A 23,714-nucleotide genomic window follows, 5' to 3' on the forward strand; every position below is an offset into this window, starting at 1 on the left:
GGCAGTCCTGAAGGAACAATATATAAATGCAAATCCTTGCTTTCTCATGTGCTCTGAGCCAGTCGCGGTGTTTGAGAGCTCCTACCTTGCTCTGGGGTCGTGACCTCTAGTGATGAGATTCTTGGCCGTGTGCGACCGAGCTTTGGATCAGCTGCATGTGTCAGGAGAAATCAGCAATTATTAATCCCAGCTGGAGAACACGCGTTCTGAACAGAACATCTGTACTGTACGCACACACATCGAGTGGACACTGTAGAGGATGGCAGGAGTATCCGAGAGACAAGCAAACAGACATTTCCATCTCCGCTACACCGCCAATCAGACAGAAACTCACACCGAGACTCGGGAGGAGATATTAGGACAGGTGACCAAAAACTCGGTCAAAGTGGTAGGTTTTAAGGAGATTCTTAAAGGAGCAGAGAGAGGTGGTGCGGAGACGTTTAGGGAGGGAATTCCAGAGCTTCGGGCCCAGGCAGCTGGAGGCTTGGGAAGGCGTTAGGGATGGAGAAGGTTGCAGAGATAGGGAGGGTTGTAGGGTGGGAGGGGGTAATAGAGATAGGGAGGGTTGTAGGGTGGGAGGGGGTTATAGAGATAGGGAGGGGTGTAGGGTGGGAGGAGGTTACAGCGATAGGGAGGGGTGTAGGGTGTGAGGGGGTTATAGAGATAGGGAGGGCTGTAGAGTGTGAGGCTTTACTGATAGGGAGGGATGGGGCCACGGAGGGATTTGAACGCGAGGTTGAGAATTATAAATTGGAGGCGTTGCTGGACCGGGAGCCAATGTCGGATCAATCAATCACTTCCCCGGGTCTACTCACTGCCCGGCTGTCAATCAAACCGGATCGATGGATAATTAGTGGGAATCTGGTCCGCGGAGAGATGATTAAATGGGGTGAGGCCGTGACAGGCTGTTATTGTGGGATTACGGTATATTGAGGGTTTGTACCTGGGTAGCAAAGGAGCAGGTTTGGGGTCAAAATGTAACGTTTCATAGACCCCCAGTCTCGGTCAGTGTGGTGGGTTATGGTCACTCCTGGACAGTGTGGGGCGTTTTGGTCACTCCCGGTCAGTGTGGAGAGTTATGGTCACTCCTGGTCAGTGTGGGGAGTTATGGTCACTCCCGGTCAGTGTGGGGAGTTATGGTCACTCCTGGTCAGTGTGGGGAGTTATGGTCACTCCTGATCAGAGAGCTATGGTCACTCCCGGTCAGTGTGGAGAGTTATGGTCACTCCCAGTCAGTGTGGAGAGTTATGATCACTCCCGGTCAGTGTGGGGAGTTATGGTCACTCCCGGTCACTGTGGGGAGTTATGGTCACTCCCGGTCAGTGTGGGGAGTTATGGTCACTCCCGGTCAGTGTGGGGAGTTATGGTCACTCCCGGTCAGTGTGGGGAGTTATGGTCACTCCCGGTCAGTGTGGGGAGTTATGGTCACTCCTGGTCAGTGTGGGGAGTTATGGTCACTCTGCTCCCGGTCAGTCTGGGTGTTGGTTCGGGGTTGCGTTATGGCGGATGGTTTGGAATGACATGGACAGCATGTGAAGGGTTAAATAAACGGGAACAAGTTGATGTAAGATCCAGGAACAAAGAGGAACAGATTGAGGCCGAGACACTCACCTAGTTCCCATTCCTGCATATGGGATAACGGGATTACAACACGTCCCCATTGATCTTGGCCTCAACCACCAAATGGATTTCTACAAATCTTCCCTCCACTTCCCACTGAACATTCTCACTGAGACACAGTGAGAAGCATTTTCGTCTCAGCTAAGATGTCCGTCGTACAGATTACATCTTCCCTGCTTTATATCTGCTGCACTGCTCGAGGAGATTATACTTTACTGCATAGATACACAGGCAAGCAGACTCCTGATCCCAGCCCTGTTCATACCTAATCTGCCTCACACTTTCATCTGTTCACACTCAGCCCCTGCTCACACTCAATCCCTGCTCACACCTACACCTGTTCCTCGCTCACTGAGCGACAAGGGAGGTTTGAGGGAATCGGATCATTCCCGATACAGAAATGAGCTCTGGGTCAGCAAGTCACAGGTCAGAGAGCATAGGTTCTACTTACGGCCACTCGCCACGGAGGGGTCAGGGAGGCCTGGAGAGGGAAATGGAAACAGAGTTAGAGAGACATCTGATTAACAATCTTTATCGATAAACACATGAACACAACCCATCACACGGAGTGTTCATCAGATCGACGTCACTCAAACTCACGAACAAGGAACTGATGGGGGATTGGCGTGCTGCATCCTCTGAGCGCTCACACCAGCCCTGTGTGAGACCAGGTAGAGTTGCTAAAGTGCTCCCGTAAGGTGAGTGTGAGAGTAGTACGTGGGGACGCTCCCACTACGTGCGATTAGTGTGTAAGTACGCAGAGTTAATACGTAAGGGCATCAGTGGTCACACACACCCCTCCCCCACTGCCCAGTCAGCTCACTATCTGGATATTGATCTCGGGACATTCCACACACAGCAGGCCACAAATATCCCTCACAACCTTCACTTCCTGATCTGCTTCAGATACTGATTACACAGAGGCTGATTCTCCTCTAACCTTCCCCAGCTGTTCCCCAGATGTTCATCCAGCTGTGAACATTCCATTCTCACATCAGTCTGCACCTCACTGCTGGCTCTGTATGTGTGGGTGTCCGGAGTGAGGTTTCAGCAAATTCAACCCCTGCGGCTATTACAACCTCACCCTCTACATAATGCCAGCGATCCCCCTCGCTCACTGACCCCGACATTACATTGATAGAGGGCTTCAAAATGAGGAAGGGTTTTGATGGAGTGAATAAGGAGAAACTGTTTGCAGGGGCAGGAGGGTGGGTAACCCAAGGACACAGATTGAAGGTGATTGGCCAAAGACCCAGAGGGAGATGAGGATTATTTTTAGCAGCGAGTTGTTGTGCTCTGGAATGCGCTGCCTGAAAGGGCGGTGGGAGCAGATTTAATCATAACTTTCAAAAGGGAGTTGGATAAATACTTGAAAAGGCAACATTTGCAGGTCCATGGGGAAAGAGCGGGGAGTGGGACTAATTGGATAATCTTTCTTTCTTTCATTATTTTTTTTCTTCGCTATATCTCTAATTCTTTCTCTCACTTTCCTTTTCTCTCTCTTTCCCTCTCTCTTACTTTCCGTCTCTCATTCTAACTTACTTTCTCTGCTTCTCTCTCTCCCTCTTTATCACTTTCTCTATGTCTCTGTTTCCCACTTTCTCTTTCTTTTTGTTTGTTCTCTCTTTCATTCTTTGCTTCTCTCTTTCTCTGTCTCTGTCTCTCTTTCTCCCCCCTTTTTCGCTCCCTCCCTCTGCCCTGCTCTCTCCCCTCTCCCTCTCTCTCCCTCCCCCCGGCTCAGTGTGGAGCTGTGGGCACGGACCCTATCTCTGTCCCTGGCTCTGTCCAATCTCCCGCTGTGAGTCTCTGTTCCCACATGAACACAATGACAAAGATGGGTGGGTTGTATTTTGGAGTCGGTGCGTTGCCGGGAGTTGGGCTGAGAATGAAATGTGAAGGGAATCTGGTGCCGGCACTGAGCCGGGCTGGAGCAGCTCTGGTTACTCACAGACATTGGCCGTCCCTTTGGGGATTGGGAGGTACGAGCCTGCTGTCCACGCTCGGCCTTGAAAGCCTTTCTTGCATCTCCCGCAGTCCGGCCCCGTGGTGTTGTGCTCACACTCGCAACTCAGCTTCCCCTTCTCCCAGATACAGTTGTTGGCGTGAAGATTGCACTTACACCTGGCAAAAAACAATAGCAAGCTGGTTTCAAATAAGCTGAGCAGCCGGGTTAGACTGGGGACTGGCCGCTCCGCGAGTCTGCTCTCCCTTTCCCAGCTTCGCTCTGCAAACAGCAACATTTTTCTCCCACTTACTGCCTTTCAACCCAGGCGGCGGGTCAGTTTCTGGGTGTGTTTCCGCTGATTGACGATCAGATTCTGGGCAGCAACAAGAACACGTTAGGAGAGAGTTTCTGATCAGCTCCGGCCTTCCAGGCCCCTCAAAGGAAGAGCTTGCATTTATAGAGCGCCTCTCACAAGTTATTTCTTTACAACAACAACAATAAAACCTGGAACAACAACTTGAATTTATATCGCGCATTTAACTTGTAAAACGTCCCAAGGTGCTTCACAGGAGCGTAAATCAGATAAACTGACACCAGCCACTTAAGGAGATATTTGGACAGGTGACCAAAAACTTAGTCTGAGAGGTCAGTTTTCAGGAGCGTCTTAAGGGAGAATAGAGAGGTTGAGAAGTGGATATGTTTAGGGAGGGGATTCCAGAGCTTAGGGCCCAGGCAGCTGAAGGCACGGCCACCAATGGAGGGGCGAAGGGAGTGGGGGATGGACAAGAGGCCTGTGGTGGAGGAGAGCAGCGATCTCGGAGTGCTGTTCCTGGTGTTGGAGGACAGCAGAGATCTTGGAGGGCTGTAGCGTGGGAGGAGGTTACAGAGATAGGGAGGGGGAGAGGCCATGGAGGGATTTTTAGACAAGGATGAGATTTTGTTGTTGTTGTTGTTCAGGAAATGCGATTTGGAAAGGCACAAAGTGCTGTGACGGTCTCTGTACCGTGAAGCGTGAGAACGCTGGTCTCGGTGACTCTGTGCTAACAGCATCGAGCCGCTGTTTAACTCACTGAGAGGGTGAAGCTTCACAATCCGCAGATTGTATGTTGCACATTCAGCAAATTGTCAGTTCTGGGCACTGTATGCTGAACTAAGCAGATACCCAGACAGTTCCTTGGAGTCACATTAACGGCAGCGTAAACATTTTACTGCTCCTGTTCTCCAATTAGTGTCTGAAGATTGTCCTCGGCTAAAAGCTGGAACGAGCCTCCCAGAAGCTGAGTGTGGAATAATGAGGGAATGGCTCCGAGCCCTGGAGATTGTGTGATGGGAGAATGGGAACTCACTGACCCAGACTGAATATAGATCCAACACGAAGGAAGCCTTCAGTCACAATCAGTCATCGAATCAGGAAGGACTTGGATCGAGTAAATAATGAGCAACTGTTTCCAGTGGCAGTAGGGTCGGGGACCAGAGGTCAAAGGTTGAAGGTAATTGGTAGAAGACCCAGAGGGGAGATAAGGAGAGTTTGATCTGGAATGCGCTGCCTGAAAGGGCGGTGGGAGCAGATTCAATCGGAACTTTCAGAAGGGAATTGGATAAATACTTCAAGGGAAATATTTGCAGGGCTATGGGAAAAGAGTTGGGAGTGGGACTAATTGGATATCTCTTTCAAAGTGCCGGCACAGGCCCGATGGTCTGAATGGCCTCCCCCTGTGTTGTGTGATCTTCTCATTCTCTGGATCACGTCAAACCTCCCCAGTTACCCAGCGCTCACATAGGAAAAGAAGGAGGCCATTCGGCCCCTCGAGCCTGCTCCGCCATTCAATGGGAACATGGCTGATCTGTGACCGAACTCCATTCACCCGCCTTTGCCCCACATCCCTCAATACCATTGGTTAATAAAATCTATTAATCTCAGATTTAAAATTAACAATTGATCTAACATCAACTGCCATTTGTGGAAAAGAATTCCAAACTTCGACCAACCTTTGTGTGTAGAAGTGTTTCCTAATTTGACCCCTGAAAGGTCTGGCTCTAATTTATAGATTATGCCCCTACTCCAAGAATCCCCAACCAGGGAAATAGTTTCTCTCTATCTAACCTTTCAGTTCCCCTTAATATTTTGAAAACTTATCAAAACACCTTCTAAATTCTCGGGAACACAAACCTAGTTTATGTAATCTCTCCTCGTAATTAGATGTTGGCCCTGATAGACTGACCTTCAGATGTTCATTGAGATTGTGTGCCAGATGTTAACTCCGATATAGTGCCCTCCAGATAATAACTGATTGAGTGTCATGCCAGATGTTATACCTGATAGAGTATCCCAAATGTTAACTCTGATAGGGAACACCAGATATTTACCCTGATGGAGTATCACCAAGATGATAGACTGAGAATATCCCCCAGATGTTGCCCCTGATAGAGTTCCCCAGTTGTTGCCTTGATAGAGTGCCCCAGCTGTTGGCCTTGATAGAGTGTCCCCCAGATGTTGTCCTGTTGACGGCCCCCAGATGTTGGCCCTATGAGTGCCCCCCGATGTTGACCCTGTGAGTGCCCATCCAGATGTTGGCCCCATGCGTTACCCCCAGATGTTGGCCCTGTGAGTGCCCCCCGATGTTGACCCTGAGTGCCCATCCAGATGTTGGCCCCGTGCGTTACCCCCAAATGTTGGGTTTGTGAGTGCCCCAGATGTTGGCCTGACACGGCGCCCCCTGGGTGTGAAGTGTGGGGTCTGCGACTCTGGCCAGAAGGGGCGGGGAGCTCTCACCGGCCGCGAATGTCCAGGTTGGAGATGGCGTAGAAGTATTTGGAGTGGTTGTGCTGGTCAACACTGGTGGCCCCAGTGGCCGGCCGGAGCAGCCTGACCCGCAGGTCGGTCAGGGTGAAGAAGTCCCTCAGGTCCTTGGTGGTGTCCAGCTGGCCGTACAGCGAGGCCATGTCCTGGAGACCGGGCCCCCCGAACAGGGCAAAACGCTCCTGGATCTCGAAGCGGACCATCTTGTCCACCTTCCACACGTAGCCCCTGGAATACTCCTCCATGCAGATGATATCCAGCACTGAGGCCGGGCTCAGATCCCGGGCGCTTCTCGGCTCCATCCCGAAGGAGGTGAGGCAGTCGGCCGTGTAGAACTGGTAGGGTTGCCACGTACGGCCGTGGTCCAGAGACTTCTCCAGGACCATCTGCTCCGGCCGGCCCGACTCGAAGGTGATGACTATGTCCTCGGTCAGCTCGATGGTCTTGCCCCAGGACAGAGTGATATTGATCAGGAGGGGCTCGGGGAAACTCCTCCAGGAGACGCTTTGCCAAAAGGTGTTGGGAATCCGCCCCTCATCATCCAGCATCAGCTCGGGCGGGTGTGCGAGCTCGGGCATGTGAGCATCACACTCGTTGTTGCACATGTACGGGTTCTCCTGGAAACAGAGACGGAACAACACAGGTTATGTGTTTGAGTGAGTGAGTGTGATAGAAACATAGAAACATAGAAACATAGAAAATAGGTGCAGGAGTAGACCATTCGGCCCTTTGAGCCTGCACCGCCATTCAATGAGTTCATGGCTGAACATGCAACTTCAGTACCCCATTCCTGCTTTCTCACCATACCGCTTGATCCCCCTAGTAGTAAGGACTTCATCTAACTCCTTTTTGAATATATTTAGTGAATTGGCCTCAACAACTTTCTGTGGCAGAGAATTCCACAGGTTCACCACTCTCTGGGTGAAGAAGTTTCTCCTCATCTCGGTCCTAAATGGCTTACCCCTTATCCTTAGACTGTGTCCCCTGGTTCTGGACTTCCCCAACATTGGGAACATTCTTCCTGCATCTAACCTGTCTAACCCCATCAGAATTTTAAACATTTCTATGAGGTCCCCTCTCATTCTTCTGAACTCCAGTGAATACAAGCCCAGTTGATCCAGTCTTTCTTGATAGGTCAGTCCCGCCATCCCGGGAATCAGTCTGGTGAACCTTCGTTGCACTCCCTCAATAGCAAGAATGTCCTTCCTCAGGTTTGGAGACCAAAACTGTACACAATACTCCAGGTGTGACCTCAGCAAGGCCCTGTACAACTGCAACAACACCTCCCTGCCCCTGTACTCAAATCCCCTCGCTATGAAGGCCAACATGCCATTTGCTTTCTTAACCACCTGCTGTACTGCATGTCAACCTTCAATGACTGATGTACCATGACACCCAGGTCTTGTTGCACCTCCCCTTTTCCTAATCTGTCACCATTCAGATAATAGTCTGTCTCTCTGTTTTTACCACCAAAGTGGATAACCTCACATTTATCCACATTATACTTCATCTGCCATGCATTTGCCCACTCACCTAACCTATCCAAGTCGCTCTGCAGCATAATAGCATCCTCCTCGCAGCTCACACTGCCACCCAACTTAGTGTCATCCGCAAATTTGGAGATACTACATTTAATCCCCTCGTCTAAATCATTAATGTACAGTGTAAACAGCTGGGGCCCCAGCACAGAACCTTGCGGTACCCCACTAGTCACTGCCTGCCATTCTGAAAAGTCCCCATTTACTCCTACTCTTTGCTTCCTGTCTGACAACCAGTTCTCAATCCATGTCAGCACACTACCCCCAATCCCATGTGCTTTAACTTTGCACATTAATCTCTTGTGTGGGACCTTGTCGAAAGCCTTCTGAAAGTCCAAATATACCACATCAAATGGTTCTCCCTTTTGGAAACATCCTCTAAAAATTCCAGAAGATTTGTCAAGCATGAATTCCCTTTCACAAATCCATGCTGACTTGGACCTATCATGTCACCTTTTTCCAAATGCACTGCTATGACATCCTTAATAATTGATTCCATAATTTTACCCACAACCGATGTCAGGCTGACCGGTCTATAATTCCCTGTTTTCTCTCTCCCTCCTTTTTTAAAAAGTGGGGTTACATTGGCTACCCTCCACTCTATAGGAACTGATCCAGAGTCAATGGAATGTGACTGTCAATGCACCCGCTATTTCCAAGGCAACCTCCTTAGTCATAGACATAGACATAGAAAATAGGTGCAGGAGTAGGCCATTCAGCCCTTCTAGCCTGCACCGCCATTCAATGAGTTCATGGCTGAACATGCAACTTCAGTACCCCATTCCTGCTTTCTCGCCATACCCCTTGATCCCCATCAGGCCCTGGGGATTTATCGGCCTTCAATCCCATCAATTTCCCCAACACAATTTCCCGACTGATAAGGATTTCCCTCGATTCCTCCTCTTTACTCGACCCTCTGACACCTTTTATATCCGGAACGTTGTTTGTGTCCTCCTTAGTGAATACCGAACCAAAGTACTTGTTCAATTGGTCCGCCATTTCTTTGTTCCCCGTTATGACTTCCCCTGATTCTGACTGCAGGGGACCTACGTTTGTCTTTACTAACCTTTTTCTCTTTACTTATCGATAGAAATTTTTGCAATCCGTCTTGATGTTCCCTGCAAGCTTCATCTCGTACTCCATTTTCCATGCCCTAATCAAACCCTTTGTCCTCCTCTGCTGAGTTCTAAATTTCTCCCAGTCCCCGGGTTCGCTGCTCTACACTGTCCCATCAAACACTCCCAGGGCACGTACAGCATGGGTTAGATGCAGAATAAAACTCCCTCTACACTGTACCATCAAACACGCCCAGGGCAGGTACAGCACGGGTTAAAGAAAACCCCAGGTGTGGACGGAACACGTTGTGCTTTTTAAATGAATCTGGGGAAGAAATAGCAGAGGCACATATTTAATAATTAGTTAGAAAAAGGTGTCATACCCGAGGACTGGAAGATAGCTAACGTAATACTTATATTTAAGAAGGGAGATAGAACATGTCCAGAGAACTGTAAACCCGTCAACTTAATATCGGTGGTAGGAGAAATAATGGAATCCTTACTAAAGGAGAATATAGAAGAACATTTAGAGAGCAAAAGTATAATAATGAATAGTCAGCATGGAGTTCAAAAGGGAAAGTCTTGCTTGACCAACCTCATTGCATTCTCTGAAGAGGTAACAGAGAGAGCAGACAAGGGTAATGCAGTCGATGTAATTTATCCAGATTTCCAAAAGAGCTTCGATAAGGGACCACATAATAGACTAATGAATAAGGTCAGAGAATGCAGAGTCAGGGAGCCAGTAGCAGAATGGATAGCTCGCTGGCTTCAGGACATAAAGCAGAGAGTAGGGGTAAAGGGCAGCTATTCAGAGTGTCAGAAGGTAGAAAGTGGGGTCTCCTCATCTCCCCTTAACCTTCTCTGCTCTGAGGAGAAAATCCCAGTTTCTCCAGAGTCTCCACATAACTGAAGTCCCTCATCTCTGGGACCATTCCAGTAAATCTCGTCTGCTCCCTCTCCAAGGCCTTGACATCCTTCCTACAGTGTGGTGCCCAGAATTGGACACAATTCTCCCGCTGGGCTCTGCCTCCACCACCCTTTCAGGCAGTGCATTCCAGATCCTAACCACTCGCTGCGCAAAAACAATTTTCCTCATGTCGCCTTTGGTTCTTTTGTCAATCACCTTCAATATGTGTCCTCTGGTTCTTGAGCCTTCCATCAATGGGAACAGTTTCTCTCTATCTACTCTGTCTAAACCCCTCATGACCATGAACACCTGTATGAAATCTCCCCTTAACCTTCTCTGCTGTAAGGAGAACAATCCCAGCTTCTCCAGTCTTTCCCTGCAACTGAAGTCCCACATCCCTGGGACCAGGAACGAGCCCCAGCCTGTTCAGCCTTTCCCCATAGTTAGATCCTCTCAGTCCCCCAATCATCCTTGGGAATCGTTTTGAGCAAAATAAAATGGACTGCAAGGAGACCAGGGAGCTGACATGACAACATTTTGGACGTTTTCTTTGTTTAGATTTTCCAAAGTTCATGTTCAGTGAAAGAATCTCCGACCTCTGACCTCTAGAGATGGGAAAATGAGTCTCACTGCAGCTGTCTGTTTGGGTTAGAGAGAGAGAAACGACAAAAGTTTTGTGAGCGGAATGATTGACGGGAACTTGTCTTTTTATCGTCTATTGTTAAAACAATCCCTTATTTGTGCTCAGGCCTTACCCCTGGGCTCTGTGTGTCGGACCCTCGCCCAGCCTGTGGGCCTAATGATGCTTTACCTCAGGCTGGTTTGTGAGGGAGCAGTCGGAGGTGGCAGGGCTCCCTTGGGGTCACTTCAGCTCATTGACCTTCCGCGGTGAAGCAGCGATGGACACAGCGGCAGCTCCACATGTTGTGATCTGGAATGCGCTGCCTGAAAGGGCGATGGCAGCAGATTCAATCGGGAATTGGAGAAATACTTGAAGGGGAAAGATTTACAGAGCTGTGGTGAAAGAGCGGGGAGTGGGGTTAATTGGGTAACACTTTCAAAGAGCCAGCACAGGCACAATGGGCCGAATGGACTCCTTCTGTGCTATATCATTCTATGATGCTGTGATTCTAAGCCGGGACACTGTGTGACTCGAGGGGAACTTGGAGGTGATGGTATTCCCAGGCACCTGCTGCCCTCGTCCTTCTAGGTGCTGGAGGTGGCAGATTTGGGAGGTGCTGCTGAAGAAGCCTTGGCGAGTTGCTGCAGTGCATCCTGTGGATCAGACACACTGGGACTCTGCCTGACATCGGCAAAACAGAATCAGCCCGACATCTTTTTCCAAATAATCAGAAAGTGGCTGTTGCAGCAATCAATAAAACTAATGCGTGTGATAAAGATGGAGAGCGCGGCAATATACAGAGATCATAGAGATTAATGAATCTATTATTGTCACAGCATCGACTAAAGGCAGTGACTCAAGCCGCATATTGGATTGGTTATTTTTAATACTCGATGTAGAAGGAATGGAGTAACATTAGTAACACAATCCTAAAGCTGTGTAAAGTATAAATGAATAATGGAACGGTGCAGATGTGACGTGCTCCTGAATTGCCGTGTCCTCGCGACATAATTAACAGCACCATGCCCCAGCGCTACAACTGACCTCCGACTGCTCCGTCACTGTGTGTCCCAGGCCGTGGTCTTTGTTGGTGAAGGCACCATAAAGGTTCAAGCTCAGGTCACCAGCCATGCCCGGCCCATCCAAACCTCGCTCACCTTCTTGTTCCCTACTCAGCCTCACCCCTCCTCACACTACCCTTTCACAAGACTTCAGCCTCAACCATAATCTGAGGCCCTTCTCACCTCATCCCACCGTTCACACATGCACTGTGAGCAGCCACGCAGATTCAAATGGACGTTTACACACATCCACACAGCAGCAACTATTCAACTATGGAAGGCACATGTGGCACACGATGAGCTGCACACTCACTCACACCTTCTTGTGCTTCTTACTACAGGTGAAACTAGCTCACAACAGGAGAGAGCAGCAGTGCACCGGTGGAGGGGAGCCTGACATACAAGCCCTCAGTGAGGTGGAGGAGCGAGTGTCCATCCCCATGGGCACACCAGTTGGTGCGGTAGTGGACGGAGAAGCAGCACCCCCTGTGGACCGTGACGGTATGTGAATGCCCTTTGGCATTTCTGTGAGATCCTTGACCCTTGACAGTAAACGCCGTCCACTTCAACTGACGGGGAAGATGATGAGGAAGGTGAGGAAAGTGTGGTGCCTGTGTGGGACCCTCCATCAGTTGCATCGAGTGGGGACACCACCGTGGTGGAAGGACCAACATTCCTGGGCTTTGAAGAGCCTGAGGCTCCTGAATCCAGTGGCCTGCAGCAGCGCCCAGAGCGAGGGGAAGCTCGGGGACCATCTCCCCGGACAGTGAGTCGACCCATCAGTCCTGCTCAGAGAAAGTCAGACGTGGACCTGGACTTGGAGGCTATGTCCAGAGAGTGCATTGGAGAAGGTCCCGCAGAGCATGGATACACTTGCCCTGAGGTTGGGGGAGGCCGCCTCTAGCATTGTCCCTGCCTCTCAGCAGTTCAATGAACCCATCCTTGCCCACTTACAGAGGGAGATGGACTCAACCAGCGACAGTGGAGTTGCAGAGGGGAGAGCGCGTGCCATGGTTGACGTGGCAGCAGCTATCACATCACAGGCCCAAGCCACGCAAAGCCTTTGTGATGTGATACTGTCAATGATTGTGGCAACAACTCTCAGAACGCTGCGTTTGAGACTCAGGCTGCTCTGAGTCAGTCACAGAGTGATGCCATGCAAACACTGACTGCTGCCATCCTCTCTGTTCCCCAAAATCAAATGGGGAGGTAACGGTGCCGAAGGAGGCCAGTAATCCGCGCTCCCGCATATAGCTCCGGATGCTGAGGTTCCGCCCTGGGGGAGTGGCAGTGGGCTGTGGGAAATGAAACTTGTTGTCTTTGCTCAAGATGACAGCATTCTGGCTCCCACCATTGCCACTCTGCCTTTCCACTTGCCGCGGTCTACACACCAGCCAACCTAGACTGCTGCCGCCGATGCTGAGGTGGTGCAGTCCGCAGCCGGGCCTTCCAGGCCCAGAGCTGGTCCAATGTATCCTACTCGGCCATCTGTAGTGTCTGTGTTACACACAGCAGCCCTCAAGCAGCCTTGCTGCAGGCACTGAGGCAACATTGAGGAGGAGCAGGAGGTGGGGGAGGGGGTTAAGGTAAGGGGTAGCAAATGCCAGAGCTAGTCTCAATAAAAACTTTGGCCACAATGGACAGAAGGCCTCACCCTGTAAATATGTTTGTCACGATCTGGTTGCAGTTTTTGAGGCCTGCTATTGTTGTAAGTGTATGTGCCTAATATGGCACATGGATACTGTTGAGGAATGACAAATGGCAGGGGCCTGTGTACAGATATTGTTGAGGTTAATTGTGTGTTATGGTGTTTCAAGGGGCTGTTGTTAAATGTTTATTGGTTGCTGGTCAGGGGTTGTGTTGTGTTGTTGGAGAACCGATGTATGATGAGCCGCTGACATGTGGCCCTTGTATCGGGAGCAGTGCCACGGTGTCTCCTCCGTGGCTGCTGCACCTCCTCCTCTGGCTGGCCAGTCGGGGCCTCGCCAGGCTCCTATTACTCTTTCTCCTCCTCCTGAGTTGGGGCTGCACTTCCCGCTGGTAAGGCCTTGGCCCTCATGATGGCCAAGTTGTGCAACTTGCAGCACACCACAATGAATAGCGACACCTGTTGAGGGAAGTATTGAAGGCTGCCTCCAGAGTGGTCCAGGCTTCAGAAACGCTGCTAGAACACCCCTATTGTCTGCTCGATGTTGTTGTGAGTGGCCGCATTTTGAACATTTGGATCAAGACTGCTCAAAATGGAGGAGAAGCATCCGAGAAGGCGACGAACACATCGAGTCTCTTTGCCGGGAGGATGCGGAAGCCAAGTACAAACAGCAGAAGGAGCGTACGACAACCCAAGTACACCACCCACCCGTCCCTCTAACCACCATCTACCCCACCTGTGACAGAGAATGTGGATCCCACATTGGTCTCATCAGTCACCTGAGAACTCATTTTAATGTGGAAGCAAGTCATCCTCGACTCCGGGGGACAGCCGAAGAAGAAGAGAAGAATTAAACCTCACCATACAGCCCAGGGAGAGAGAGACACAACGGGCTCCTGCTGTGTGTGGCTGCATCAACGGGGGAAGGGAAGATATTTCAATAGAAGGATCATGTATTACAGAAACTGCTCCTGCAACACTGGAGCATAAACGGAGCATCTTATAAATCATTGTTCCTTCCACAAATCCACTCACCCCTTGACATTTATTTCGGGGGTTTAAGTGTTGCTGTCTCGGATTTACACTGTGTGGTGTGACGAAGAGCCTGTCGTTATCACCAACTAAACCACTCGCGATCAGCACGGTTCAGTCCCCTGGTTAATGATGTAAATTAGTGTATTATTGAGGACAGAAGTTAGTGGCTCCATAAAGTACAATCTCGCAGATTGCTGTCACTCCCCATCACCCAGTAATCAGGCCCTTTGTTGGAGTTAATGTTCGAGCAGAGTTGCTCAGTTAGCAGTATTTAGTGGGCCAGTATTGAGCTGAAAGATTACATAGGATTACTTATAGGATTACATATAGGATTACATAGAATATACGGCACAGAAACAGGCCATTCGGCCCAACTAGTCCATGTCGGTGTTTATGCCCCACTCGAGCCTCCTCCCGTCTTTCCTCATCTAAATCTATCCACAACCCTCTATTCCCGTCTCCCTCATACGCTTATCTAGCCACCCCCACCGCCCCCCCCCCCCACCCCCCCGCCTTAACTGCATCTACACTATTTGCTTTAACCGCTCCCTGTGGTAGCAAGTTCCACATTCTCACCACTCTTTGGGGACAGACGTTTCTTCTGAATTGCCGATTGGATTTCTTGGTTCTCTCTGTATCCACTCTATCAAAACCTTTCATAATTTCAAAGACCTTTATTAGATCACCCCTCAGCATTCTCTTTTCAAGAGAAAAGTGACCCAGCCTGTTCATCCTTTCCTGATATGTATACCCTCTCATTTCTGGTATCATCCATCTCCCCACGGCCCACAGTGGGTCAGGGAGAGGGTCCTCTCCCCACGGCACACAGTGGGTCAGGAAGAGGCTTCATCTCCCCACGGCCCACAATGGGTCAGGGAGAGGGTCCTCTCCCCACGGCCCACAGTGGGTCAGGGAGAGGGTCCATCTCCCCACGGCCCACAGTGGGTCAGGGAGAGGGTCCTCTGCCCACGGCCCACAGCTCAGGGAGAGAGTCCTCTCCCCACGGCCCACAGTGGGTCAGGGAGAGGGTCCATCTCCCCACGGCCCACAGCTCAGGGAGATTGCCGTGAAGCCCAACTTGTTCAGTAATGTCCTTTAGGGAAGGAAACCTGCCTCTGTAACCTGCCCGGGCCTATATGTGACTCCAGGCCCACACCAACGTGGTTGACTAGTAATGACCCTCTGAAGTGGCCGAGCGAGACACTCAGTTTGTATCAAACCCGATCCCAGTGGATCAAGAAGGCGGCCCACCCCCACCTTCTCAGGGCACCTGGGGATGGGCAATAAATGCCGGCCGTGTCAGCGATGCCCACATCCCCAGAATTAATTTAATAAAGGAACGGCGGTTTTAAGTCCATATCTTGCCTGGGAGCTCGATGGGATTCTACACTTTGGAATTTAATTATAAAGAACATGAGCCGGCAGAAATGAATGTTTGTTCAAGTTAATGAAACCCAGAACTCTGCACCTGGTGTTTGTGTCTAAACATTTCAGCAATGAGAAGACCAGAGGGAGGTTTCAGAGAAAGAAACCAGACTGGGGAAGGATTGAGAATCTGCAGCAAATCTTCAACCAGCTGTGGTGTAATCCCACATTATTGACCGGCCTGTGTCGATCGGCCCTTATAGACCACAGCCATCGTTCATTAAACACCCAGCTTCCAATTTTAAACCGTCCGTCCCCAATGGGTGACCTCCTTCTAATGAAAGGTCCCCAATAAAGGGCCTTCTCCCCAAACTAATGTCCCCAGTGCCCCAGCCTCACGGAGACTCAGGGCTGTGAGCAGGTGTTCAGGGAACCCACCGACTGTCTGTCAAACCAGATTTAAACAAACACTTTAATCCCAGGCTCATTTCAGCTCCGTCAGTCAGCAGGTTCCTGGGGGTGGGAAATAAAACAGGAGCTCGCAGACATATACCGCCGTCCGCCCCGCTCCCCACGCACTTCCACCCCGCCGCAAACTGACTGCACCGCCCGCAACAAAAACAATCTACAAAGAGCTGAATTTTGCTCAACTCTCCGCTCCATGGATTGGGGCGGGGAAAATCGTCTCGCTCAGTGAGTGTGCCCCCTTTCGGTCGGAGGGCAAATTCGGCAACAGGGTGTTTCTGGTGAATGAGCCCGTGTAATGTGGGAGGGGAGGAGGGAGCAAGAGTGAGAAAGAGAGAGGAGAGAAAGAGAGAGCAAAGACTGAATTCTAAAGCGCCATTGACTATCTCAGGATGAGAGTAGTGCAGCGCTCCCTCAGTACTGCCCCTCCGACAGTGCAGCGCTCCCTCAGTACTGCCCCTCCGACAGTGCAGCGCTCCCTCAGTATTGCCCCTCCAACAGTGCAGCGCTCCCTTAGTACTGCCCCTCCGACAATTTAGTGCTCCCTCAGTACTGACCCTCTGACAGTGCAGCACTCCCTCAGTAGTGACCCTCCGACAAGTTAGTGCTCCCTCAGTACTGACCCTCTGACAGTGCAGCACTCCCTCAGTAGTGACCCTCCGACAATGTAGTGCTCCCTCAGTACTGACCCTCTGACAGTGCAGCGCTCCCTCAGTACTGCCCCTCCAACAATGTAGTGCTCCCTCAGTACTGACCCTCTGACAGTGTAGCACTCCCTCACTACTGCCCCTCCGACAGTGCAGCGCTCCCTCAGTACTGACCCTCCGACAGGGAAGCGCTCCCTCAGTACTGACCCTCCGACAGTGGAGCATTCCCTCAGTACTGCCCCTCTGACAGGAAAGCGCTCCCTCAGTACTGACCCTCTGACAGTGTAGCACTCCCTCACTACTGCCCCTCCGACAGTGCAGCGCTCCCTCAGTACTGCCCCTCTGACAGGGAAGCGCTCCCTCAGTACTGACCCTCCGACAGTGGAGCATTCCCTCAGTACTGCCCCTCTGACAGGGAAGCGCTCCCTCAGTACTGACCCTCCGACAGTGGAGCACTCCCTCAGTACTGCCCCTCTGACAGGGAAGCGCTCCCTCAGTACTGCCCCTCCAACAGTGCAGCACTCCCCCAGTACTGCACTGGGAGTCTTGGCCTGGGTTTTGTGCTCAAGTGTCTGGAGTGGGACTTGAACCCTCGACCTTGCCTGTCTGCCTCTATCTGTGTTTATAATGAAATTTGCGCGTGGTCAATACAGAGAATGGGTAACAGAGAATAACAGGAGATGGAACCGAGACTCCTCATCATTCAAACTGCTCGATGGAAAAATCCATCCACTGGTGACAGGTTCAGGGGTCAGTTAGTCAGTGCCACAACAACAGTAAATCATTCTTCAAGCATTCTCCTGTCTGAGCTGCTAAAGTGAGTGGAACATTGTCAGAGAGCAGCGCAGTGAGGGAGCTCTGATCCAGGAATCAAGAGACTGGGAAAGTTTAATGTGCAGCCGGTTTACTGGGGACAGTGGGCAGTGAGTGAGATATTGGGCAGGGGGCGGATTCATGGGGATAAAGTCTATGGCCTCAGGTTTAATCCACTTCCTGTCGGCCTCTCCCAAACCCTCGATTTCCCGTCTGAGTAATAAAGGTTTAGTCCCAGACCCAATAGAATGGACTGCGATATTACAAAGAGAATGTTTGGCTCGTTCAGACTGAAATCCCGTCTGCTTCTCGCATCTGCTGAAAATAAACTCCCTTAACACAAGGGAAATATCACAGAATCTCACAGCACAGAAGGCAATTCGGCCCATCGTGCCTGTACCCATTCTTTGAGGAGCTGTTTGAACCTGCTTCAACTAAACTCCCTTAAAACAGGGAAAAATATACTTAATAAATTTGGGAAAAAGGATAAATTTGCAAGGCTATGGGGAAAGAGCAGGGAGTGGGACTAATTGGATCACTCTCTCAAAGAGCCGGCACAGGCACGATGGGCCGAATGGCCTCCTGCTGTGCTGTGAGAGTGTGTGAACAGCTGGCAGGGGAACGGATACAGATGTTAACAATCCCGAGAGGATCAGACACAATCCCCAGGCACCAGTTTACAATCAGTTCAAACTCAGCTTACAGAAATTACCCAGAAACTCCACGTTAACATTCACCAGCTGTCACCACTCGCTGGGATTTCCAGAATTGGTGATCGCATTCAGAAATAATTAGCTGTCAGAATTTTACCCGAGCAAGGCACAGACTGTGTTTCTACAGAAGTGGAGACGATTCTCCCTTTAATTTGACTGTTCGAGCTAACCTCATAACACAGTCCCTCACCCCGTCACCCCTGGTCACACTGTGTCACTGTGCCCCGTGTCATAGAAACATAGAAACATAGAAAATAGGTGCAGGAGTAGGCCATTCGGCCCTTCTAGCCTGCACCGCCATTCAATGAGTTCATGGCTGAACATGCAACTTCAGTACCCCATTCCTGCTTTCTCGCCATACCCCTTGATCCCCCTAGTAGTAAGGACTTCATCTAACTCCTTTTTGAATATATTTAGTGAATTGGCCTCAACAACTTTCTGTAGTCGAGAATTCCACAGGTTCACCACTCTCTGGGTGAAGAAGTGCCCCATCTCTCTCTCCCCTCACCCCCTCACCCCCTCACCCCCGGTCACACTGTGTCACTGTGTCCCATCTCTCCCCTACAATGAGGAGCCCACTCTGCCCGCAGTATTCCAGATGTGCCTCTCCCTCAGTTTGTGCTCAGACACTGTGAGTTTTGCTTTGCAGCACGAGAAACACTCAAATCAATGAACAAATCGGCACTGAAGTGGAATTGGAGGCGAATACTTTGAGCTGGTGCCAGAGATGAATCAAATTGGGGATTACAGACCAGCGGGAGATTCTATTTCTAACACGGAGATCGATGAGCATTAACTGGTGCCTTTTGGTCGAGAAGAACTAAAACAAACAATCATATCCACTCGATCACCAAGGCCACCTATTTCCACCTCAGTAACATCGCCCGTCTCCGCCCCTGCCTCAGCACATCTACTGCTGAAACCCTCATCCATACTTTGTTCCCTCCAGACTCGACCATTCCAATGTTCTCCTGGCCGGACTCCCATCTTCCACTCTCCGTAAATTTCAGCTCATCCAAACCTGTGCTGCCCGTGTCCTAACACACACAAGTCCTGTTCCCCCATCGCCCCTGTGCTCACTCACCGACGTTGTTTCCCAGTCCGGCAACACCGAAGTGGCAAGTAACATTTGTGGTCCACAAGTGGAAGGCAATGATTATCTCCAACAAGCGAGAGTCCAACTACCTCTCCATGACATTCAACGGCGTTACCATTGTCGGATCCCCCACTATCAGCATCCTGGGGATCGCCATTGACCAGAAACTTAACTGGACCAGCCACATAAATACTGTGGTACAAGAGCAGGTCAGAGGCAAGTATTCTCAGCGAGTGTCTCACCTCCTGACTCCCCAAAGCCTTTCCACCACCTACAAGGCACAAGTCAGGCGGGTGATGGAATACTCTCCAATTGCCTGGATGAGTGCAGCTCCAACAATACGCAAGAAGCTTCACACCATCCCGGACAAAGCAGCCCATCCACCACCTTAAACATTCACTCCCTCCACCACCGGCGTACCGTGGCTGCAGTGTTTACCATCTACAAGGTGCACTGCAGCAACTCACCAAGGCTTCTTCGATAGCACCTCACAAACCCATGGTCTCCATGGGAATACCACCACCTCCATGTTCCCCTCCAAGTTACACCGCATCCTGATTGGGAAATATATTCAATGTTCCTTCATTGTCACTGGGTCAAAATCCTGAACTCCCTTCCTAACAGCACTGTGGGAGAATCTTCAACACACAGACTACAGCGGTTCAAGAAGACAGCTCATCACCACCTTCACAAGGGCAATTAGGGATGGGCAATAAATGCTGGCCTTGCCAACGATGCCCACATCTCAGGAACAAATAAAAAACTGAAGGATGTGCCTGGGACTGAGTCTCCCAGCAGGACCGGCAGTATCTCCCTCTGCCCAGTCTCAAAGCCCATGGAGGGATTGGAAGTGCAGTTCTGTGGATTACTGGTCCAGTCACAGAAGCCCTGCACCACCATGCCCAATTCGATCACAACAGTTTATGACCAGGAATTCGTGTCTTTGCACCAAGGTTACAGCCACAGTCTGAATACATTCTCACCCTGGAGTCTTTCTGTCTCACTCACCCACTCACAGTCAACACACAATCAGGGAACACAAGTTCAGAAGTCGGGACACATCTGGAAAGAAGGAGCGAGTACACCTGTCAAAAATTGTTACATATTAAAAAAAAGCCAATAAATTCAGCCGCGTTTTTATCGGTGAAAGAAAAAATGATTGCGATTTCAAAAAGTCCTCAATTGTCTGTGAAGCGCTTTGGGACGTCCTGAGGTGTAAAACTGAGACAGTAACATCTAGTGTGGTCTCACTGGGTCCGGGCCCTGTTTCACACACAGCTCCCACAGTGCGATATGGGACAGCTGGAAGTTTACCTCAAAGACTCGTATTATTTTTATAACAGATTACTAATTGAGCTGGAGAATAATTCCCTCTTATGAACTGCATGTTCTGCAATAAATTATACATTTTCAATTATTGCTGAAACATACGGCTGATTATTAAACCAGGTGTTTCCCCTCGAACAATGATGTAGGAACCAATTATCCTGAGGAGATGATTCACTCAACAAGAGCATCATTAATATTTAGAAAGAGGCTTGAATTTACATCTCAAGGACATATTCCACACTGGGGATATTGGGCAGGGCTCAGACACAATGGGACATATTCCCCACTGGGGATATTGGGCAGGGCTCAGACACAATGGGACATATTCCTCACTGGAGATATTGGGCAGGGCTCAGACACAATGGGACATATTCCCCACTGGGGATATTGGGCAGGGGTCAGACACAGTGGGACATATTCCCCACTGGAGATATTGGGCAAGGCTCAGACACAATGGGACATATTCCCCACTGGAGATATTGGGCAGGGCTCAGACACAGGGGTCAGGAGCTCCAGGGGTTGTTTATAAACATTCGACCTCCCTCCTCACATCTATTTCCGTGTCTAATTTTACAAACACTGCCACCCCTTACGGTGCGACACTGGGAAGCAGCGAGTTTTGTGGTTTACGTGTCCTGACCTTTCCTGTTCAGCCCAGCAGTTTGACTTCTCCTCACAGTTCCAGTAAATGCAACTTATCAGACTGTTATTCCATCCCCATATCTCCTCCTTCACCAAGCCCGCCTACTTTCACCTCCGTGATATCGTCTGTCTCTGCCACTGGCTCAGAGCTGTCCAGTTAGTCCCACTCTCCTGCTCCTTCCCCATAGCCCTGTATGTTTCTCCTTTCCCAGTATTTATCCAATTCCCTTTTGAATGTTATTATTGAATCTGCTTCCACCTTCCTTTCAGGCAGCACATTCCAGATCATAAAAACTCGCTGCATTAAAACATTCTCCTCATCTCCCCGCTTGGCTTTTTTGCCAATTATCTGAAATCTGTGTCCTCTGGTTACCGGCTCTCCTGCCACTGGAAACATTGTCTCCTTATTTACTCTTTCAAAACCCTTCATGATTTTAAACACCTCATCAAATCTCCCCTTAACCTTCTCTACTCTGAGGAGAACAATCCCAGCTTCTCCAGTCTCTTCACATAACTGAAGTCCTTCATCCCTGGAAACATTCCATTAAAATTCCTCTGCACCCTCTCCAAGGCCTTGTCATCCTTCCTAAAGTGTGGTGCCCAGAATTGGATACAATACTCCAGCTGGGGCCTAACCAATGATGCATAAAGGTTCACCATGACTCCCTTGCTTTTGCACTCGATGAAGCAAATGTAGGAGTTTGGATGGAATTCACTTTGATAAAGGCCGTTCAGTGAGCGTCCATTCACAGCGCGACACATAACAGAGGCTGTCTCAGAAAGGCTTCTACTCACCAGCGTGCAGTACATCTCGGGGGTCTCTCCACACGTACTGTCGGAGGGATCCAAGCTGACCTTCAGTGACCTGGTGAGCAGGGCGGCCTCGGGCTGGCAGGCCATGTAATCCCAACTCATGGCCTGGTCCCAGTGAAGCTGGGCCTTACACAGGTCGTAGTGACCCCAGGACGGGAAGTGCTGCGCAGTGAGAGACAGGGCCGCCCAAAGGGCCTGAAGGGGCAACAAACCGGACAGACGCATCGCTCCGACTGGACCGCGCTCAGAGAGGGGCCATCTCGGTACGTCTGGTGGTGATTCAGTGAGTCCCTGCTCCGACTGGACCCGCTCAGAGAGGGGTAATCTCAGTCCATCTGAGGGTGATTCAAGGGGTCCCTGCTCCGACTGAATCCGCTCAGAGAGGCGCTATCTCGGTCCGTCTGGGGGAGATTCAGGGGGTCCCTGCTCTGACTGGACCCGCTCAGAGAGGGGCGATCTCAGTCCATATGGGGGTGATTCGGGGGGCCCTGCTCCGACTGGACCCGCTCAAAGAGGGGCGATCACTATGCTTGCAGATGTTCCAGGTGTTGGAATTCCAGCTATTTTCCCAGCATTGGTACAGATGTTCTGGATGTTGGAATTCTAGCTGTTTTCCCAGTTGGTGCAGGTGTTCTCGGTGTTAACATTCCAGCTGTTTTCACACTGTTGGTGCAGATGTTCCAGGTGTTGGGATTCCAGCTGTTTTCCCAGTGTTGGTGCAGATGCTCTGGGTGTTGGAATTCCAGCTGTGTTCCCAGTGGTGGTACAGATGTTACGGGTGTTGGGATTCCAGCTGTTTTCTCAATGGGTACAGATGGTCTGTGTGTTGGGATTCCAGCTGTTTTCCCAGTGTTGTTGCAGATGTTCTGGGTGTTGGGATTCCAGCTGTTTTCCCAGTGTTGGTGCAGATGCTCTGGGTGTTGGAATTCCAGCTGTGTTCCCAGTGGTGGTACAGATGTTACGGGTGTTGGGATTCCAGCTGTTTTCTCAATGGGTACAGATGTTCTGGGTGTTGGGATTCCAGCTGTTTTCTCAATGGGTACAGATGTTCCGGGTGTTGGGATTCCAGCTGTTTCCCCCCCAGCTGGCCGCTGTGTCAGACAGATGCTTTGATTGGCTGATCAGTCAGAACTGGGGCCCAATGTGATGACTGTTTCCTGACCAGAGTCTGTTTCCCATCGATCATCTCTTCCTTCTGCCATCAGTTCCCTATGCGGAGAGAAATAAAATCAATGCATTTCGGAACAGGTGCTGCTCCTGATCTTCGAGCCCACCCTCCAATATCGCCTCCTATTAGCTGCAGCGTTACACAGAAATAATCACCAGTTGGGAATCACCGCAGCCAATAGGAGGTGGCTAAATCACTCTCGTTAATATACCAAATGAGACAAATGAACAATTATGTTATTTTAGTGATGTTGGTTGAGGGATACATATTGCTCAGGATACTGGGGAGAAATCCCCTGCTCTTCTTTGAAATAAAGCCGAGGGATCTTTGATGTGAAGCTGAGAAGGCAGACGGGGCCTCGGTTTACCGTCTTGTCCAAAAGATGGAGCATTCAACAGTGCAGCACTCCCTCAGTACTGCCCCTCCGACAGT

General features: G+C 50.3%; 1 protein-coding gene across 1 annotated transcript in view; it reads right to left on the minus strand.

The window, feature by feature from the left end:
* LOC139266685 (netrin-G1-like) overlaps positions 1–22,791 on the minus strand; it is a 35,460-nt gene extending 12,669 nt beyond the window's left edge. Inside the window, exons 1-5 of the mRNA XM_070884275.1 lie at positions 22,097–22,791; positions 6,339–6,982; positions 3,569–3,741; positions 2,072–2,101; positions 86–140 (exon numbers count right to left, since the gene is read on the minus strand). Of these exons, the coding sequence (XP_070740376.1) occupies positions 86–140; positions 2,072–2,101; positions 3,569–3,741; positions 6,339–6,982; positions 22,097–22,339 (1,145 nt within the window). The 5' untranslated portion in view covers positions 22,340–22,791. The remainder of the gene's footprint in view (positions 1–85; positions 141–2,071; positions 2,102–3,568; positions 3,742–6,338; positions 6,983–22,096) is intronic.
* Between the last annotated feature and the right edge of the window lie 923 nt (positions 22,792–23,714).

The sequence above is a fragment of the Pristiophorus japonicus genome, chromosome 7, assembly GCF_044704955.1.
Source record: "Pristiophorus japonicus isolate sPriJap1 chromosome 7, sPriJap1.hap1, whole genome shotgun sequence".
Classification (NCBI taxonomy): Eukaryota; Metazoa; Chordata; class Chondrichthyes; family Pristiophoridae; genus Pristiophorus; species Pristiophorus japonicus.